We start from the raw sequence: 19,793 nt of genomic DNA, 5'->3' as shown, positions 1-19,793 counted from the left end.
TCTCTATAGTTTAGAAGCATTTATGTTAGGACAGTATAAGGAATCCTTGATTCTGTGACTGTGAAAATCACCCCTCTGAGCCTCAGTTCATCTGTAATAGTGAAATGCTTTGTAAAACTGAAAACCCTATTGATATAAGTTATTACCCTAGGCAAGATCTCATCTCTGGACAGAACTTTGTTTTCTGTTTCTGTAAATCACAATTACATTGTTGTAAAAAGTTTTTGCCAAGTGTGAAAATAAACAGGTCCTGAAAAGCCAAAATTGGTCACAGAAATGGGAATCCATTTGCTTGGATAGATTGGAGAGAATGGGTTGTAGGTATCTCCTTGTGTATCCTTAAAGGAGATATTTGCCAAAAAACAGAAGGGTAGTTGCAAAAACATTAGTGAGTTTATTGTCAAGTGTGAGTGGGACTCATGCAGATTTTGTAGGTTCAACAGAAGTTTTACAAGCCAAACTTAGAGTGAGTGACTAGCTTCTGCTAGCTCATAGGTCTTTAGGTTTAAATCAAACATTTATTAAGCACCAGTTGTATGCCAAACACTGTTTGGTGCTCTGGGGATATAAATTTAGAGAATGAAAAAATTCCTGCTTGTAGATCTTCAGAAAAGACCTAAAATTTTCAATTCTGGGGATCTCCTTGTTAATTTTCTGGATGAAAAGTAGTACATTTAAGCATTCTCTTGATGCAATGTTTTCTCTTTTCAATCCCAGAGGACCATACCTTGATCTTGGCCTGCAGCTCAGACTAGGATATTTAACAAAATTTTTATCTAAATATTTAGCCCATATGAACTGGTAGGCCTGTGGTACCCTGCCCACCACAATAGCTGTGTAAATTACTCTCCCCAGGTATTATGGTTGTGACTCTATTTGTAATAAAAAAATTAATGCATCTCGAACATACTGAGATTTCTGATCTTATGACCTCTATTAAAAAAGTATTTACCCTTCCCATAAGTGACTCAAAGGGAATATAGAACTATATTAAATTCCCCCTCAAAAGTGATGAAATACTGACCAGTTCTATTTATAGAAGGGAAATATGAAACCCAGAGAAATTAATTTTTGTCAAGAGATTATTGCAGTGATGCAAACAAAATTGCTATTAAATTTGAGTCTCATGAATTCTGTTCATATTACATTTAGTAGCCATCCATTCACTTCAGTAACTTTAAGTGAACTGTTAAGTCTGTAATTTGTGGTACGTGATATTTGACATAATGTAGACATACTGTACTTCGCTAACTTAGTATTTGTTTCAGTTTCAAAGGTCAAATATTTGCATAAAATACTTGCCTGAAGTATTGGTAGCTTAATGTTATTTTTTTTCCCTCCTCAGTTTAACTACTGCTTTGATATAGATTGGCTCATAAGACAGTATCCACTAGAATTCAGGTAAGTTTCCTGAAATTGTAAACATTGTGAAAATTCTCATTTTGCCAATATGAATTCCATCCATCTTTTTTTTTTTTAATATCTTCTGAGTCAGTAAAGTAGGAGTTTTTATAAACTTTTATTATGTTCACACTCATTCCTTTTATAGATTTTGACCTTTTAGGAATCAAAGGATTCTATAGCCTGAGAGAACATTAGGGATCATCTAATCCAGCTCCTTGATTTTAGAGAAGCCCAATAGTGGTTTCCTTTTCTAAAGGTTATATGTCTAGTAAATGGAGTAGTTGGGGCTACCCACTCAGTCTTAACCTCTTTTCTTCCTTTGTGGTCTCCCCAGAGATAGATAAGGAAAAATTTCATACCAGATGTAAGAAAGTAATGTACAATTTTGATCTGCAGGAATGTTCAGGAGGAACAATTTTTGTCTTTACATATGTATATTCTAAACCTGAACATATGCTAAAACACAGCCAGCCTGTTACAATTTTAACATACTTTTCTATCTTGTAAACTTTTTCCTTTGTTCATAATCTTGTCTTTTGTTAGGGGTATGAGGCCTTATAGAAAATGGTGCCATTTTTAGGTTTCCATTTTCATCTTTGACTCTTTCATATTGGTTTTAGCATATTTTCACATGATAGGATCTCATAGCAACTGATATTAAGGAAAGCAGATAAAAAATGATTGACAGAGAGTCAAGAATGGTAGCCTCGGGCAGTTAGGTATAACTCAGTAAAGAGAGAGCTGGGCCTGGAGATGGGAGTCAAATCTGGTCTCAGACACTAGCTGCGTGACTCTGGGCAAGTCACTTATCCTTGTTTACCTCAGTTTCTTTATCTGTTAAATCAGCTGGAGAAAGAAATGGCAAATCACTCCAGGATCTTTGCCCAGAAAACCCAGAATGGGCTCATGAAGAGTGGGACATGACTGAAACAATTGAACAAATAGACATTTGGAACTTGAAAGGTTCTTAGTGACCTTTTAGTCCAAGGTTATAAATCAAATTATTGGCGATTAATCCTGATTCTTGGTCTTTGCTCATGTGCTTCCATCAAATGGTCTTGCCAACCCTGTAAAGCTAACTCTTGAGCAAACTTTGACCAGAATAGACACTGTGAAACTGAAAAGGACTGGCTTTGGGACACAAGCTCTGCTGAGTTTTGGCAGAACTAAAATTTTGGACTCCATAGCCACCTTTATGCACCTGCAAAGTTAATTTGCCATTTCCTTTTCCAGATAATTTTATGGATGAGGAAATGAAGGCAAACAGGGTTAAGTGATTGACTTACCCAGTGTCTGAGGCCAGATTTGAATCGAGGTCTTTCTGATTCCAGACTTGGCCCTCTAGCCACTATACCACTGAATAAAAGACAAAGAGGAAGAAGAGGAAAAAGATCAGCAAAATTGATGAAGAAATCTGAAAGAAAAATAAAAACCCTGTAATTGTATGCAGCATTCCATACTATCTCCCACTTCTGCAAAGGTGTTCTGGGAAATATTTTCTCCTGAATCTTCATTAAGATCATGCTAGTTTTTGTAATTTTGGAGAATTCATTTTTGACTGTTGTATGATTCTTTCCATTTCCATTTTAAAGTTTAAAAAAAAATTTTTTTTTTCTTAAAAACCCTTACTTTCCGTCTTGGAGTCAATACTGTGTATTGGCTCCAAGGCAGAAGAGTGGTAAGGACTAGGCAATGGGGGGTCAAGTGACTTGCCCAGGGTCACACAGCTGGGAAGTGTCTGAGGCCAGATTTGAACCTAGGACCTCCCGTCTTTAGGCCTGGCTCTCAATCCACTGAGCTACCCAGCTGCCCCTTCCATTTTAAAGTTTTAAGCATTGGGCATATTGTATTTATTTCTTAGCTCTAAATTACTTTACTCTGCAATAGTTTTTGTAAGTCTTCCCATGCTTCTCTGCATTTTTTATATTCATCTCCTCCCTTTCAGTCCAGTGGTATATCATTACTTTTGTTATCATTCATTCGTTTTGTGAAGGATTAAATTGGGGGGGTGGTAGGAGTTTGAACAAAAGTCAGTGGGCAATTTATTAAATGCAAAACCCTTAGTTTAATATTAGGAAATATGGATAGGAAATAGGAAGGAGGAAAGTGAAAGTAATCTTACAATAGCTTGTAAATATACCCCAGATCTCAATCCTAACTAAATTTCTCTTAAAAACCCTAAATCTATCTCTCTCATAGGGCAGTATCTTCTGCTAGACCAGCGGTTCTCAACCTCTCAATTTGTAGCAATGAGAATACATAATGCATATCAGGTATTTACATTCCAAATCATAACTGTAGCAAAATTACAGTTTTGAAGTGGCCACCAAAATAATTTTTTGGTTTGGGGTCACTGCAACATGAGGTATGTATTGCGGGGTCACGGCATTAGAAAGGTTGAGAACCACTGTGCTAGACCAAAGCCCTTGCCTACTCTCCCTCTCTAAAAATATAACCACTATCTACCTACCTTATCTACCCAAGTTACTAATAACCAATAAGGCTGTTAAGGCCTTAATTCCATTCTCTGTCTTCAACCAGAGAGTGCTAGCAGCATAACCTCTCCCCAGGAGACCTTTTGTAACCCTGCAACTGACTAACTCTCCTCGTGTCACTAAGTCACTAACTGACAAGCGGCACAGCATTGGGTCTCTTACTGAAAAATAATATTGTTTCTTTTTCTCTTAAATAAAAAAGGAGAAATTAATAAACTCTCTTAATAATTTAGTCATGTCTGACTCTGGGACTCTATGGACCATACTACTGTAGGCCCTTCTCTCCTCTGCTCTCTCCCAGAATCTGTCCAAGAATATGTTCATTGTTTCCATGACACTGTATCCATCTGCTTTCCCTTTTGCCTTCAATCTTTGCTAATATCAGCATCTTTTCCAGCAAGTCCTGTCTTCTCAGTGTGTTTTCAAAGTATTTAAACTTGAGTTTCTATATTTGACCCTCTAGTGAATAGTCTGAATTAATATCTTTAAGTATTGACTGATTTGATCCCCTTGCTGTCCAAGGAACTCTAAAATAGCTTCTCCAGCACCACAATTTGAAAGCAGTTCTGTGACACTTATCCTTCTTTATAATTTTTTCTTTGAAAACTTACCATCTGTCTTAGAATCAGTACTGTGTATTGATTCCAAGGCAGAAGAGTGATAAGGGCCAGGCAGTGGGGATTAAGTGACTTGCCCAGGGTCAGACAAGAAATATCTGAGGCCAGATTTGAACCCAGGGTCACCAGTCTCTAGGCCTGGCTCTCAACCATCTAGCTGTGTCCCCTTGTAGTTTTTTTTTTTTTAAAAACAGTTACCAAAAAGATTTAGTTAGCCATAATGAGGCGTTCAACAAAGATAGACATTGAGAATCCCTCTAGTTGATTCAACTGAACAGAATTTCAGTTGTAATCCACCAGTCAAACATCTGAGAATCCCAGGCTCCTTTGGGGCTGCTTTGTACCCAGGCAATAAAGAGGTGATGGAAAATCTCAATACCTTTTTTTGTCTTAATTTTTTTTTTACCAATTACATGTAATAAATTTCCACACAAGTTTTATGATCAAACTTATCTTCCTCTGTCTCTCTCTTCCCCTTCTTGGTGCTATTCTCATTACCTTTTAAGGAAGAACTAGCTAATTTGTTAGATGGAAGTATTAAACTATTACTCCTAACAGCCAGCATATTTTTGTGGATTGTAGGATATTTAATTTCCTCCTGATAAAAACCATGTTTAAAAGGAAGGACTTCACTGAAAGGGTGATCATAAAATGGAAGGAAAAAACTGCCCTTCTGTCCCAGGGTCAAGAAAGAAAATCATCATGGGCTTTAGTTCATGGCTTCTAACAAGGCGTCATTTCACCATTTATTTGGAGAAAAATGTGCCTCTTCAAAGTCACTAAATTTTCCCCACTCTCTGATCTGGTGATATCACTCCTGGGCATATAATCTAAGGCCAAAGACAAAGGAAATGGTCCCAAAGATAGAAGCCTGATAAGAATGAATACAGAGAACATAAAGCAAAGAACAATGATTCTATGATGCTCAGCTTTCCTTATAGCTCAACTCTCACAGCCATACATACTACTGGAAAAGCTACAGCTTTGACTATATGGACCTTAGTCATCAAGGTGATGTTTCTGCTTTTTAGTATGCTGTCCAAATTTGCCATAGCTTTTCTTCCAAGGAGCATCTTCAAATTTAATGGCTGCAGTCACCTTCTGCAAAGATATTTGAGGCCAATAATATAAAATCTGATCTTGCTTCCATTTTTTTCTTCCTCTGTTTGCCAGGAAGTGAAAGAATTGGTTGCCAAGATCTTAGTGCTTTTTTTTTTTTTAAAGCCTTACCTTCTGTCTTGGAGTCAATACTGTGTATTGGCTCCAAGGAAGAAGAATGGTAAGGGCTAGGCAATGGGGGTCAAGTGACTTGTCCAGGGTCACACAGCTGGGAAGAGTCTGAGGCCATATTTGAACCTAGGACCTCCCATCTCTAGGCCTGGATCTCAATCCACTGAGCTACCCAGCTGTCCACTTAGTGCTTTTTAAATGTTAAGCTTTACGCCAACTTTTATACTCTTCCTCTTTCCTCTTCATCAGTAGACTTCTTATTTCTTCACTTTTGCTGTCAGAGTAGTATACTCTGCATATCACCATTTCCTTTACCTACCATAATTTGTTTAGCTATTCTCCCAAACATATATGTCTTACCTCTGCTCCTTCATCTTCATTTGGTGGTGATCCTGTTAATTTTTTCTTTAGTTTACCTTTGTTAAAATTTAACAATATGGAGTCAGGAGGACCTGGAACAAATATGACCTGAGACACTAGTTCTGTAACCCTGGGCAAGTCACTTAATCCCCATTGCCTGGTCCTCACCACTCTTCTAGAATTGACACTAAGAGAATGTGATGGTTTAGAAGAAATAAAAAGTTAGAAATAATAAACAATTGTAATATACAAAAAGGGAGGAGAAAGAGAATTGAATATAAAACTTTAAACATAAGTATGTTTTTTTAATTTAAAATAATAAATTAGTGACATAATTACCTGTCTCCTGAATTATTTTTGGTTTTCTTTATATATAATTCTCATATTCTTTTTGCATGTATTTAACCACTCACTAACTCCTATCCCTCATAAACTCATTTCTGTGTTAAGCAAAAACTCAACACGTTGTCCATATTTATCTGAGAATGCATATATCTGATTCTGTACCTCTTGGCCATATTTCTGGTGAGAGATGGGAAATATATTTCATCATCACTACTCCTTGAAGGCTATGCCAAGTGTGTCTAAAAATGTTGAGGTCTTACCTAGCTCTAATAGATGATGGATTGTGTGCCATCTGAGGACCTGTGTAGCAAGCATATGTCATCAAAAGGTTGTATCAGGTGCTGAATTTTTCTGGATGCAAGAATTAACAAAGCTCATCTTTTGATATTCTTAATGTTTTTTGATGTTGCATGGAACCCATTGGGAATCTGGGGAAGCCTAGAAGCTCCCATCTGAGTATAATGTGTAAAATAAGATACATAAAATTATCAAGAAAACAAAATTTTATTGAAATACAGTCATGAAATAATTTTTAAATTGGTCCACAATTTCACAAGATCTATGGTTAAGAACCCTTGGAAGCCTTAAGGGGTTGTAATCTCTTTAGGAGAGGGAGCATCCCTACCAATGAACTCACCTTTTAAACTCCTAAAGAAGAGCTTTGTTTAATGCACTGTGCTTAGATGCTGCTGTCTCACAGAGGAAGAGTCTCGGAGCAGAAATGCAGTCCTCTAAGCTGTCTTAAGCTAGGTGGTGCAGTGGATAGAGCACTGGGCCTAGAGTCAGTAAGACTCAATCTGGCCACAGACCCTTATCAGCTATGTCACCTGGGCAAGTCTGTTATTTGCCTCAGTTTCCCACATCTGTTAAATGAGCTGGAAAAGGAAATGACAAACCACTCCAGTATTTTTGCCAGTAGAAAACCCTAAAGGGGGCGGAGGGGGAGTCAGGAAGAGTCAAATGTGACTAAATAGCAACAACAACGAGCTGTGATATATTCCTTGATTCCCATAAAACCAATCCAGTTTCAGGGGGTAATGTTGGATGTTTCTGATCTCATTACAGGAAGAAGCCCATCTTGCTCGTGCATGGGGACAAAAGAGAAGCCAAAGCTCGATTACAGGAGCAGGCAAAGCCTTATGAAAACATCTCCCTTTGCCAGGTAATCTGCTTCTTTTGACTTCAGGCCTGAATACTGTGAATTGGGAAGTGACTTAGAGATGACTGTGTACAGCTTTCTATAGGGATATCTTCTACCACAGCAGTTCTTCACTTTCTTTTCTGTGTTTGTTGACTCCTCTAAGGGTAAAAATATGAGTAGTTTTTATAAAAGGTTGGACTGGATTATTTAAGAATAGGGTCACCAGGAATTTAATTAATTCCAAAGAGATTTATTTTAACAATTTATTTATAAAATACAGAAAGAGTGAAAGTAAGGAAACCAGAGAGAGGATAGGGTAAGATATTGCTCCAACCCCTGGCTCAACCTAGGCAGGGCTAATTAGCCCTTAGCCGGAGGGGCCTCAGCCTTGAGCCAAGGACATGGGGATGAAGGGAGCCTGTCTCAAGAGGGTAGATCTATCCTGAGGCTAGTTCTTTCTGAAAATCCAAGGAAAGGAGTTGGCCTTTTTCATTCACCATGTGTCAGTCCAAAGGGAAGCAGTCGGTTGATTCTGATTCGTCACCCACTATTGCACACGTGGGTCACAAACCTCCCCCACTCAAATGTGAGTGGGGTGCATACGCTTTGGGTGATTAAATCTAAAAATTGACAGGGGAGAGTTAATTTTCACACTCCTCTGGTAGTCTGGTATCTCCTTTCTCAAAATAATTCTCTTTTTAAACCCTTACCTTTTCTTAGAATCAGTACTATACATTGGCTTTAAGACAGAAGAATGTTAGGATCTAGGCAATGGGGACTAAGTTAAGGGATCTTTCATCTTTAGGCCTGGCTCTTAATCCCTTGAAATTCCTACCTTCCCCCCCAAAATATTGTGTGTGTTTTTTATGCATCAAGTAAAACACAAAAGATTGCCAAGGAAACTAATTATGTCAAAATATAGATACCAAAAACAATTTCATGGACTCCTAGGTTAAGAACTTTTGCTCAGACCCATGCTTCATAGATCTCTTCCTCTTGCCTTCATCTTGAATACTCAGAATGACAGGGAGCTCACTCTTTTTCAGTGACATCCCATTCTTCTCTTGGTCATTTATGATTGTTAGCAAACTTTTCTATGCTGTCTTTAAAAATCTGCCTTTTGGTAACTTCATGCACTGGTCCTGTTGAGTGCCTACTCTCTGCTAGGCATTGCACTAAGATGGGCAAAATAAGAAGTCAAGCTTTCAGGGACCTCACTTCAAATGGATATGAAGTAAGATAGTAAATGACTAAGATAGGGGCAAAGATAGGGATAGCCTTGGAAGGAAGGCAACAAGATGAAGGAAGACTGAGTAATTCTTTTTAATGTTTTTACAAACTCTTACTTTTCATCTTAGAATTGATACTAAGTATTGGTTCCAAGGCAGAATCCAGGAAGGGCTGTTGGGGTTAAGTGACTTGTCCTTGGTCACACAGCTAGGAAGTATCTCAGGCCATATTTGAATCCAGGACTTCTTGCTTGTAAGCCTGGTGCTCTTTCTGCTGTGCCACCTAGCTGCCTATTGAGAAACACTTCTTGCACACAGTTATAGCATGGCTCTTCTGTCTATGTATTTCTACCTCATGGGATTATAGGGTCACAGATTGAGGCCTGGAAGGGACCTTCTATTCCTAGCATCCTGATTTTGTGTATGAGGAAACAAGTCATAGAAGTTAAGAGGCTTAACTTTCTGGCTTCCTTCATGAGATTGTTTCCAGAAATCTTGGCCAACCTGGCTACATTTCTCTGACTTCCCTTCCATTTTCTGGTGTTCCTTTTAAAATATGGTCCTAGCTGAATCCAGCCTGCCTTCCATCACCAGCACCAACTACTGGTTTACCTGCCATTGATGAGCAGCTCTTCTCAGTAGCCCCTGGAACAGCCTCATTCCCACACAGACCACTAGCCTCATTCAGTCCTAGCCTCAGCCACCATCATTGTGAAACCCCTATGAAGATGAGGTCTGTAAACTGCTTCTCCAGATGTTTCAGCCACAGTTACTGAAGGCCCAAAAAAGAACTTTCTTGTCTCCCAAGGCTTTGGCACTATCAGATGATTTAACTTCAGAAACAGATAAGATTTTACTTTGCCACTGCATCCTAAGGACCATAGAATCTTTCCATCTGACTTTCTGCTGAAACTTTCCATATGTGTCATCTCCCCTTTTAGAATCCAAGCTCCTTGAGAGTAAGGTCTACCTTTTTTTGTGGTTCCATTTCCCTTAGAGTTGTACTTTGTACCTAGTTAGCACTTCATTATTAATTCAATCTTAAATTCATAATGAATGATTTCTTATATATTCTGCAGATTTAAGAAGAAGTGAAATGGTATTGTTATCAAAATATTCAGCTATATTTCTGGGCAGCTTGTTAGTGCACCTTAGTGTCAAGAAGACCTGAGTTCAAATCTAGTCTTAGATATATACTAGATATGGGACTCTGGGCAAGTTATTTACTCTGTTTGCCTTAGTATCCTCATCTATAAAATGGGGGTAATAATTGCACTTACGTCCCAGGATTGTTATGATGATCAAACGAGATAATTGTCAAACACTTAGCACAGTGCCAGGAACATATTAAGGTAAATGTTAGTTACTGTTGTTTTATTATCTTTGTCATTGTTATTTACACTCACTGAATGGGGCAGTTGTTAGGGGGAAGACCATTCACCTAATTTTTAAAAAAATTTTCCTTATTATTGTTAAACAACAATCAGAATCAGGAAAACCAAGGTTCAGATTCCACTTCAGACATTTATTGGCCCTGTGGCCCATTATGACCTTCATTTCTCAATGAAGGGATTATACTCACTGGCTATTAAAGTCCTTTCTAGCTCAAAATCTATGATCCTGTGACTGTCTGCATGATATTGCTTCCTCCTCCTCTCCACTAGGCTGACGTTTTAAAACACCAGTGAGCTCTGTAAGTACTTTATAAATTTTAGCTTTTAGTAATATGTGAATGGTGGAGTCATATGGCCAGTTTGAACACAGTCTGACTGGCATAAACAGTTTGTGTATTTGGAAGAGAAATAGACATGGTTAAGTATTTAAATGGATGATTTCCTCTCTTTTATGGTTTATGTACTGTTGGTAGTTCTGGTGATGATGTCTGTTAGAGCTGGCTGGTATAACCTTCATCTTGGGTCTGTTCATTCTGATGAATGTGCAACAATATCTCTTGAGTGACCTCTTTGTCATCATCCTCTTCCCCCTCTATTAACTGAATGAAATTGGCAGCAGGATTTGGTCCTGCAGAGCCCATTTTTTCTTTTCTGTCATTATCCTTCTAGCTTCTAAATACTTTCATTCACTACAGATATCAAAGTTCCAATTTACTTTCCGTCACTGATCTTCCAGTCAGCAGACCCTGTATTTTCAAAGAGCTAAGGGAGAAAAATCACAATGAGCTGTTAAAAACATACTGCAAAGTATCATGTCAGGTATGACCATCCCACTTCACTTTGTGTGGTTAAGCCTAGCTTCAAAGAGCTTGGTCTCTCTTCTTCCACCTAATATAATAGTTTCTCACCTGCCACACAGTAATAGAATTGCCTTCAATCCTCTTCTGTGTGCATCCTGTATCAACCAAGCTCTATCTTTGGGACCTACCTATTATGTTTTTATTATCAACTTCCAAAAACACGCCTTGTCTTGGTCATCAAAGACAGAGATAGAGTGGAATAGAATTGCTTCCATTAAGTTGGAAAGTGGAAAAGAATATAAAGAGACCCAGAATCTCCCCAAATAGGAGAGAGTGGTAAAGACAGTGATTCAATGTGTGTAAGCATAAAGGGAATTTAATTCTATTAAGTATTGCATCCAGGAACAGGAAGAGACTGTAATGACCATGCATTTATCCAATAAGCAATGCGGTGAATGTAAAAAATGGAGCCTACTTACAAAAAGCTTACAGTCTTGTAAATGGATAACAAGAAAGAGAAACTATTAATTAATACTGATGGCAGCAGTTTGTGGTTGAGTAAGAAGATATTGTAGGATGATTGCCTTGAATGGAGAAATACTTTGACCACATCATTTCAGTTCAGGAAGATAATGAATATTGACTTTTTTATTTTCAAAAAAAAAGTTTTGATTTGGAAGGAGAATCTTTGACTTTCCCCTTGCAATTGTATATCTTCTTTCTTTTTTCAAGATTTCTCAGTATAGATACATAGATGGATGGATGGAAAGGGTGTGTACATATATATGTATGGGCATACACATACATTTTTGTGCTTATATATGTGTGTGTGCACATGTGTATGAAATAGTTAGCTCCTTGAGGGCAGGAACTGTCTTTTACCTCTCTTTATCCCTAGGTTTACCACAGTGCCTGGTACATAGTAAGTACTATACTCATCTATTTATCTATATCTATAAATAAATTTATTGTGAAGCTTTCATTTGTGAAATTTGAAGTACTCTAGAACCAGAGCACTGCAGAATTGAAAAGGAATTTTCAGATCATCTATTTTGGGGACTCTCCTTAACAGATGAGGGAACTGAGGCAGGCCCACAAAAGAAAAGTAAATTGTCCAAATATATACAGCTGCTTTGAAGAAGGCCTGGGGCTAGAGCTCACGTTAACTATTTTTGTAAACTAAGTGGTCAAAAGTGGCTATCAATTTTAGTTTTTTAATTTAAAGATAAAAATTATTATAGTTCTTAGGGCTTGATGATAATGAGGCTATGATTTCAAAATCCTTTATTGCCTTTTAATCTCCCTCCTCTTGTCTTCTAAGTGTAGGTATCTCCCATGACTCTATCTTGGGTTTTCTCTTCTTTCTTTTGGCTATTTCATTTATTTTAGTTCAATTGTTATCTCTGTGACATTGATTCTCTTTAGGACACACTGGAATCCATAGAGCCTCCATATTTCCTCTGAGTTCCAAGGCCCTTTTTCTCTCTGGGATGGCTCAAAGTTGTTTTTGGAATTTCCTATTAGTGTCTCAATATGCTCCCAATCCCCTCTCCCTTACCCTAAAATCTGACCTTCTTGCTAATTTCCTTATTTCTTTTGATGACTTAGTCTTTTAATCATTTGACTTCTCATTCTCATCCTTCCAGTATCAGTTTAGTTGTCAAATCTGGTTCTGCCTTTTGTAGAATTCTCTCCATTTACACTGGCACCACCTCTTTTCAGATCTTTTCATAGCCTGAAACTTTATAGCCTGGAGAACGGTGATAGCTTTTCTCCTGGTCCTCCTGTCTTCAGTCTCACTTTTTTCCAATTCATAATTTTCATCTTCTCATCTTGTCAAATTAGTCTTCATAATGTTACAATAGCTTTTCTCTGAAACTGTTGCAAGCAAAATAAAATTAAGTCCTTAGGCCAGCATCTGTGGCTGTCTGCATCCATACCTCCTTTTTCTACTTTATTTCATCCTATATTCCTTTTTACTCACTTTTTGTTTCAGCCAGACTTGACTATTAGCTTTGTTTCAGTCTTATTCTCTCACCTTTATACATTCACGCAGGCTTGACCTCCTTGAACATACTCCCTCCACATCTTCACCTATTAGAATTCGCTTCTTTTAAGACTCTGATCACTTATCTCTTCCTTTTTGAAGACTTCCCTGAGCTGATTCAGCTGAAAGTGATCTTGTGCTCATTTTATCCTAACACTTTGTATTTTTCCTCACTTCCTCTGAGGAAAATTATGTCTTGTATTTTTGAATTTTGGGACTTTTGTGCTGAGACCTCACAGTCTCTGATTTCTCTTACATATTTGAGTATCTTATGTGTCTTGCTTAATTGAGTATGTTGTATCCTCTTAGATTATAAACTCCTTAAAATAGAGCTGTCTTTTTTTCTTTCTTTTTTTTTGGCGTTGTCCTTTTTTGGTTTGGGTTGTATCTGTTACCCAGAAATATTATTTATAGCTTATATATAATATATAGAAGTAGTACCTAAGGACTTGTATAAATGTATAAATGTTTTATATAATTAGTACCTAAAGACATGTATATAGTTTCTAAATATTATGCTTCATAATATTTAGAGTCAGTATCTAAGTAATTATACATTGTTTATAAATGCATAATAAACACATTAGTAATTTTAGTAATTAGTAATTTTTTTACTAATAAATAGTAATAATTATTTAATAGTAAAACTAATTAGTAATTAGTAATTTTTTTTTTACTGGTAGAATGTGCAATGACATAAATTTGAAGACCATTGATCTAGAGCCCATCAGAGGACAAAGGAAATAGGACACTTGGTTGAAGGGCCTGGGGATGTTTATCTTGGAGAAGAGAAAACTTGGGAAAATAGCAGAAAGGGGAGGGATGTATCATAGCTCTCTTCAACTGATACAAAGACTGCCTTATTAAAGAAAAAATAGATTTGTTCTGCTTGGCCCCAGAGGGCAGCCTGGCAGTAATTGATGGACATTGTAGAGTTTTTTTAATGATAGATTTTCTTACAGTTGGAGTGCTTTCCTTGGAAGTAGTAGATAAAATCCAATATTTGATATTAAAATTTTAGCCCCATTTTCTGTTCAGGTACACGTTAGACTAGATAACCTCTGAGATTTGTTCCAACTAGATAGTGTTATTATTCTTTGATTATTTCCTTTAAATTGGCTCTAAAAACTTGCATGACTTAATTTTTTTTGTTGACTATATAGCTAATTTTAAGACTTTAAATTCCTTGCCTTTTCCCCATATTTGTGTTTCTTAAAACTAATGACTCAGGCTAATTTCTAAATATGGTAATTTAAAATGCAGTAGTCGGAAACTCAGCCCACTGTGAAAAGGGAATTTACCCTTTAAATTTAATGTTAAAATGAAAAGCAGTTGTGGATGCTGACATAAAAAGATTTTCTTGGTGCCCAAGCTTTTCTCCACTAGAGGGCAGAAGATACAATGATAAAACAGAGGCCTAAACTTCAAACTCAACTTCATTTGGATTGTGGGATGTTTTGAGTGGAAATGTATTTCATAAAGGTTAAAGTCAAATTTGTTTTGTCCTCCTAGGCCAAGTTGGATATTGCTTTTGGAACTCATCATACGTAAGTAATATTTTTGGAAATGGGTGGAAAATGATGATCATAGATATCTTGCTAGACAATATCTTGCTTAACAAAATTGAAAAGTAGTATGGCAGGTCTGAAGTGTGTTCATGTCCTTATTTTTCTTAAGGAAGCTGACTTTAAAAGCGATCCTTTCCAGTTACATGTGATTCTATAGAATTATAGGTTTTACAAATGGAAGGAACATTAGTGACCCTCTAGTCCAGGGCCACCAATTTACAGATGGGTAAACCGAGGCGCAGAGAAGTTAATTAACTTTTTTCAAAGTCACTTGGGTGTTATGTAACAGAGTTGGTTTGGAATCCAGATCTTTTGAATCTAAATCAGTATCCTTAGAGACTTTATATAAAGTACATATAAAGAGATTACAGATGTGGTTTCAGAGTTAAGTAACAATGAGTAGCGATCTCTTTAAGGAGTCATTTAATTAGGATGGTATCTACCAAACTTGTTTACAAAAAATGCTGGGGTTTTTTTTATCAAACAGAACAACTTAAGTTAGGTTGTATCGACTCATGAATTTACAGTAGCTAGTTGGTACAGTGGGTAGAGTGACAAGCCCTGTAATCAAGAAGACTCATCTTCTTGAGTTCAAATCTGGCCTCAAACATTTACTAGCTGTGTGACCCTAGGCAAGTCCACTTAACTCTGCCTCAGTTTTCTCATCTATAAAATGAGCCAGAAAAGGAAATGGCAAACTCCAAGAAATGGCCAAACTGCCAGGAAAACCCCAAATTGCAGTAAGGAAGAATTCAGAAAACCAACAAAGAATTTACCTACCTACCCCAATATAAATTTTTTCCCAACCTCCCAAGTAGTCCCTTTGGGATTCTCTGTACATTTCAGTCTGGTTGCCATTTCCTTAACTGTCTGGACTTCTATTCAGACATTGCCTCCAGATCAATTTATAAGGTGTGGAAGGAACATATTCTCATAACTTTCAAGCCACTTGTTTTTTACTGCAAATAGCATTGCTTATTTTGGTTACCCTTTTTTATAAGACTTGATTCCAACTGACTTTTTCATCCATTTCCAAAAATTAAGTCTATCTCAGAGTATTAAGATTTCCCATCATTAAGCATGATTGAGGCAAATGCCTTAGGCTTGTTCTTGTTGTATGTCAGTAATGAAAATGGGTTTTCAGAGGTAATAAATAGGATCATGTACAAGGTGGCATGAATCTCCTGATCATTACACAAGAAGTTTGGTTGAAGAATTTGTGGGTACTTTTCCTAAAGAAAGGCAGTTTAGGTGGTGTAGTGGATAGAGTTTTGGACCTGAAATCAGGAAGGCTCATCTTCCAGAGTTTAGATTTGGCTTTAGATACTTAGTAGCTTAGTGATCCTGGGGAAAGCACTTAAGCCTGTTTGCTTCAGCTTCCTCTTCTGTAAAATGAGCTAGAAAAGGACATGGCAAACTTTAGTGTCTCTGCCAAGAAAACCCCAAATGAGATCATGAAGAGTTGTACACAACTGGAATGATTCAACAACAACAATGAAGTATATTGATTTATCAAATTTGTGTTAAGTGTAATACCTTCCATGTGTAAAGTTTGATTTTTCTTTTGTATCCTTTGAATGGGTTCACATTAGGCTATTTATTTCACTTGAAATTAAAGAAGAGAAGGGCATCTGGGTGGCTCAGTGGATAGAGAGCCATGCCTATAGACAGGAGGTCCTGGATTCAAATGTGACCTCAGACATGTACTAGCTGTGTGACCCTGGGCAAGTCACTTAACCCCATTGCCTAGCCCTTTATTACTCTTCTGCCTTGGAACCAACACACATTATTATTCTAAGATGGCTTTATTTAAAAGCAAAAAAAGAAAGAAAGAAACTAAAGAAAAGAGCTTAATTTAGGGTATAGGAGTTGGGGGCAGGTGCTAATATATGTAGGTATTTGAGAGAATATCATCCAGGTACTAGATCTGTGTTGCTTGTTACTAAACGGTAGATCTAGAAACAATGGGTAAAATTTATAGGGGGGCAGATTTTGGTTTGGTATAAGAAAGAACTTCCTAAAAGGTAAAACTTCCCTAAAATTAGAGCTTTCTCCAGTTGAGAAAGTGGAGTAAAATGGAATCGAGGGATTGAGCTCCTCATCCTTGGAAATGTTTAGGTGAAGCCTCTTGGAGGTTCTGTATATGCGAACTCTGGTATGGATTTGACCTGATGTCTTCTAGGGTCTCTTCTGATCTGTGAGAAGCAACATGGCCTAATGAATGGAGTGCTGAAACTGGAGTCTGGGAGACCTGGGTTTTTATTCCTGTTCAAAGAGATTGTTGCTGTTAAAATTATTATTAGATTATGGCAAAGTCCTTAACTTTTAAGTTCTTCATCTATAAAATGTAGTTTATAATAGGAACTATATTTCATTCCTGGGATTATATAGTGTATGTAAAGTACTTTGTAAACCTTAGAATTCTATAAATATCAGCTATTTTTATAAAATGTGATTTTAGAATTGTGACCTATTTTAAAATGGCTCTGGAGAAGGCAAAGCCACATACAAGAGTTACCCGACTATTCAACCTGCATTTAATTTCTTAGATGTTGGAAAGAAATGTGTCAACACTGCGTTAGCTCTTATTGAAAGTGATCACTAGAACTTAGGGGTACTAGATTTTTGTATTTTTTACTTTAGCTTTACTTTCTCCTCATTATGAATATAGGTTTTAATTACATTTTCCCATTTGACTCAAGCTAAAAATCCATTTCAACAAAATCTTGAGTTTTTCATTAATTTTTTTCTAAATGGAACATAAAGCAATGTTTTCTAAAATGCAAAAGTCTCAAATTAGAGTTAATTATTGATCCATTTCATAGCTAGAAGCTTAGCTGTATCTTTTTTTTAAACCCTTACCTTCCATCTTGAAATCAATACTGTGTATTGGTTCCAAGGCAGAAAAATAGTAAGGGATAGGCAATAATCACATAGCTAGGAAGTGTTTGGACCCAAATTTGAACCCATGACCTCCCATCTCTGGGTCTGGCTCACAATGAGCTGCCCTCACTTGTTTTTGATAAAGAAACAGATCTTATCTCTGTTTTTGGATTTTGTATATCACAGTTAATTTATTTTCTACATATGCATTATCTGAGGCTAACCCCTCCCTTGTGACCAAAAAAAAAAAGAATATTTAAGAAAAAGCTGTACAGTGGCCACAGGAGATAACATAAACCATAGCCTCCTCCCTCATATCAGAGAAGGTAGGAGGTTGTGTTTCTTTATTTGTCCTTTAAGATGCTCACTGAATTTTCAATTCCAGGCTAGTATTTTTTTAAGTTACTATGTGGAGAGAGCTTCAGCACTGTCTGATGTCAAACCTTGCTTAAAATGATTCTTCCATCCTATATCCTTTTTCCTCCCATTGTGACTTAGATTTCTTGGTAGAATTGGATTTGCTTCCGACTTTTATTGTTCAGACTTGTCTGAATCTTTGTGATCCCTACCGGGGGTTTTCTTGGCAAAGTGGTTTGCCATTTCCTTTTCCAGTTCATTCTGCAGATCAGGAAACTGAGGTAAGTGTCCTAGGCCAGATCTGAATTCAAGATGGATCTTCCTGACTTCTAGGCCATGTGCCCTATCCATTGCACCACCTACCTGACTTAATTTATTTTATTTTATTTTAATTTTTAATTTTATTTAGTCAATTTAGAACATTACTCCTTGGTTACAAGAATCACATTATTTCTCTCCCACTCCTTACCCCATCCTTCCCGTAGCTGATGCACAATTCCACTAGGTATTACAAGTGTCCTTGATCAGAACTTATTTCCATGTTGTTGATGTTTGCTCTAGGATGTTCATTTAGAGTCTACATCCCCAATCATATTCTCCTCAACCCATGTAATCAAGCAGTTGTTTTTCTTCTGTGTTTCTATTCCCACAGTTTTTTCCTCTGAATGTGGACAGTGTTCTTTCTCAAAAATCCCTCCAGGTTGTTCAGGATCACTGCATTGCCACTAATGGAGAAGTCCATTACATTCGATTGTACCTCTGTGTATAATGTTCTCCTGGTTCTGCTTCTTTCACTCTGCATCAGTTCTTGGAGGCCAGTCCAGTTCCCATGGAATTCTTCAAGTTCATTATTCCTTTGAGCACAATAGTATTCCATCACCAACATATACCACAATTTGTTCAGCCATTCCCCAATTGAAGGGCATCCCCTCATTTTCCAATTTTTTACCACCACAAAGAACACAGCTATGAATATTCTTGTACAAGTCTTTTTCCTTTGGGGTACAAACCCAGCAGTGGTATGGCTGGATCAAAGGGCAGACAGTCTTTTAGTGCCCTTTGGGTATAGTTCCAAATTGCCCTCCAGAATGTTTGGATCACAACTCCACCAGCAATGCATTAGTGTCCCAACTTTGCCACATCCCCTCCAGCATTCATTACTTTCCTCTGCTGTCATGTTAGCCAATCTGCTAGGTGTGAGGTGATACCTCAGAGTTGTTTTGATTTGCATCTCTCTGATTATAAAAGATTTAGAACACTTCTTCATGTGCTTATTAATAGTTCTGATTTCTATAACTGAAAATTGCCTATTCATGTTTTGGTCCCAATAGGTGGGATCTTTGGGCTTATCATAGACTGTCTTGCTCAGGTCATTTACCCCATGTCTATTCCAGTGATCCTCCTTTCTGTCTCTTAGCCAGTACCAAATTGTTTTGATGACCACTGCTTTATAGTATAGTTTGAGATCTGGGACTGCAAGGCCTCCTTCCTTCGCATTTTTTTTAATGATTTCCCTGAATATCCTTGATCTTTTGTTCTTCTAAATGAACTTTGTTATGGTTTTTTCTAATTCTGTAAAAAAGTTTTTTGGTAGTTCAATGGGTATGGCACTAAATAAGTAAATTAATTTGGGTAGGATTGCCATTTTTATTATGTTAGCTTGTCCTACCCATGAGCAATTAATGTTTTTCCAATTGTTTAGATCTAGTTTTAATTGTGTGGAAAGTGTTTGTAGTTGTGTTCATATAGTTCCTCTGTCTTGGCAGATAGATTTCTAAAGATTTTATATTGTCTAGGGTGATTTTAAATGGAATTTCTTTTTCTAATTCTTGCTGCTGAGATGTGTTGGAGATATGTAGAAATGCTCATGACTTATATGGATTTATTTTGTATCCTGCAACTTTGCTAAAGTTGTTGATTATT

At 37.0% G+C, this 19,793-nt stretch overlaps 1 protein-coding gene across 11 annotated transcripts in view; it reads left to right on the top strand.

Moving 5' to 3' along the window:
• TDP1 (tyrosyl-DNA phosphodiesterase 1) overlaps nucleotides 1-19,793 on the top strand; it is a 200,728-nt gene that overhangs the window by 16,153 nt on the left and 164,782 nt on the right. For all 11 annotated transcript variants that reach the window (XM_007472638.3, XM_001366434.4, XM_007472639.2 and 8 more), the window contains 3 exons: nucleotides 1,346-1,401; nucleotides 7,517-7,613; nucleotides 14,575-14,609. In XM_007472638.3, the coding sequence (XP_007472700.2) occupies nucleotides 1,346-1,401; nucleotides 7,517-7,613; nucleotides 14,575-14,609 (188 nt within the window). The remainder of the gene's footprint in view (nucleotides 1-1,345; nucleotides 1,402-7,516; nucleotides 7,614-14,574; nucleotides 14,610-19,793) is intronic.

The sequence above is a fragment of the Monodelphis domestica genome, chromosome 1 (assembly GCF_027887165.1).
Source record: "Monodelphis domestica isolate mMonDom1 chromosome 1, mMonDom1.pri, whole genome shotgun sequence".
Classification (NCBI taxonomy): Eukaryota; Metazoa; Chordata; class Mammalia; order Didelphimorphia; family Didelphidae; genus Monodelphis; species Monodelphis domestica.
The sequence above is the reverse complement of the archived record's forward strand: the minus strand, read 5'-3'. Positions and strand labels throughout refer to the sequence as shown.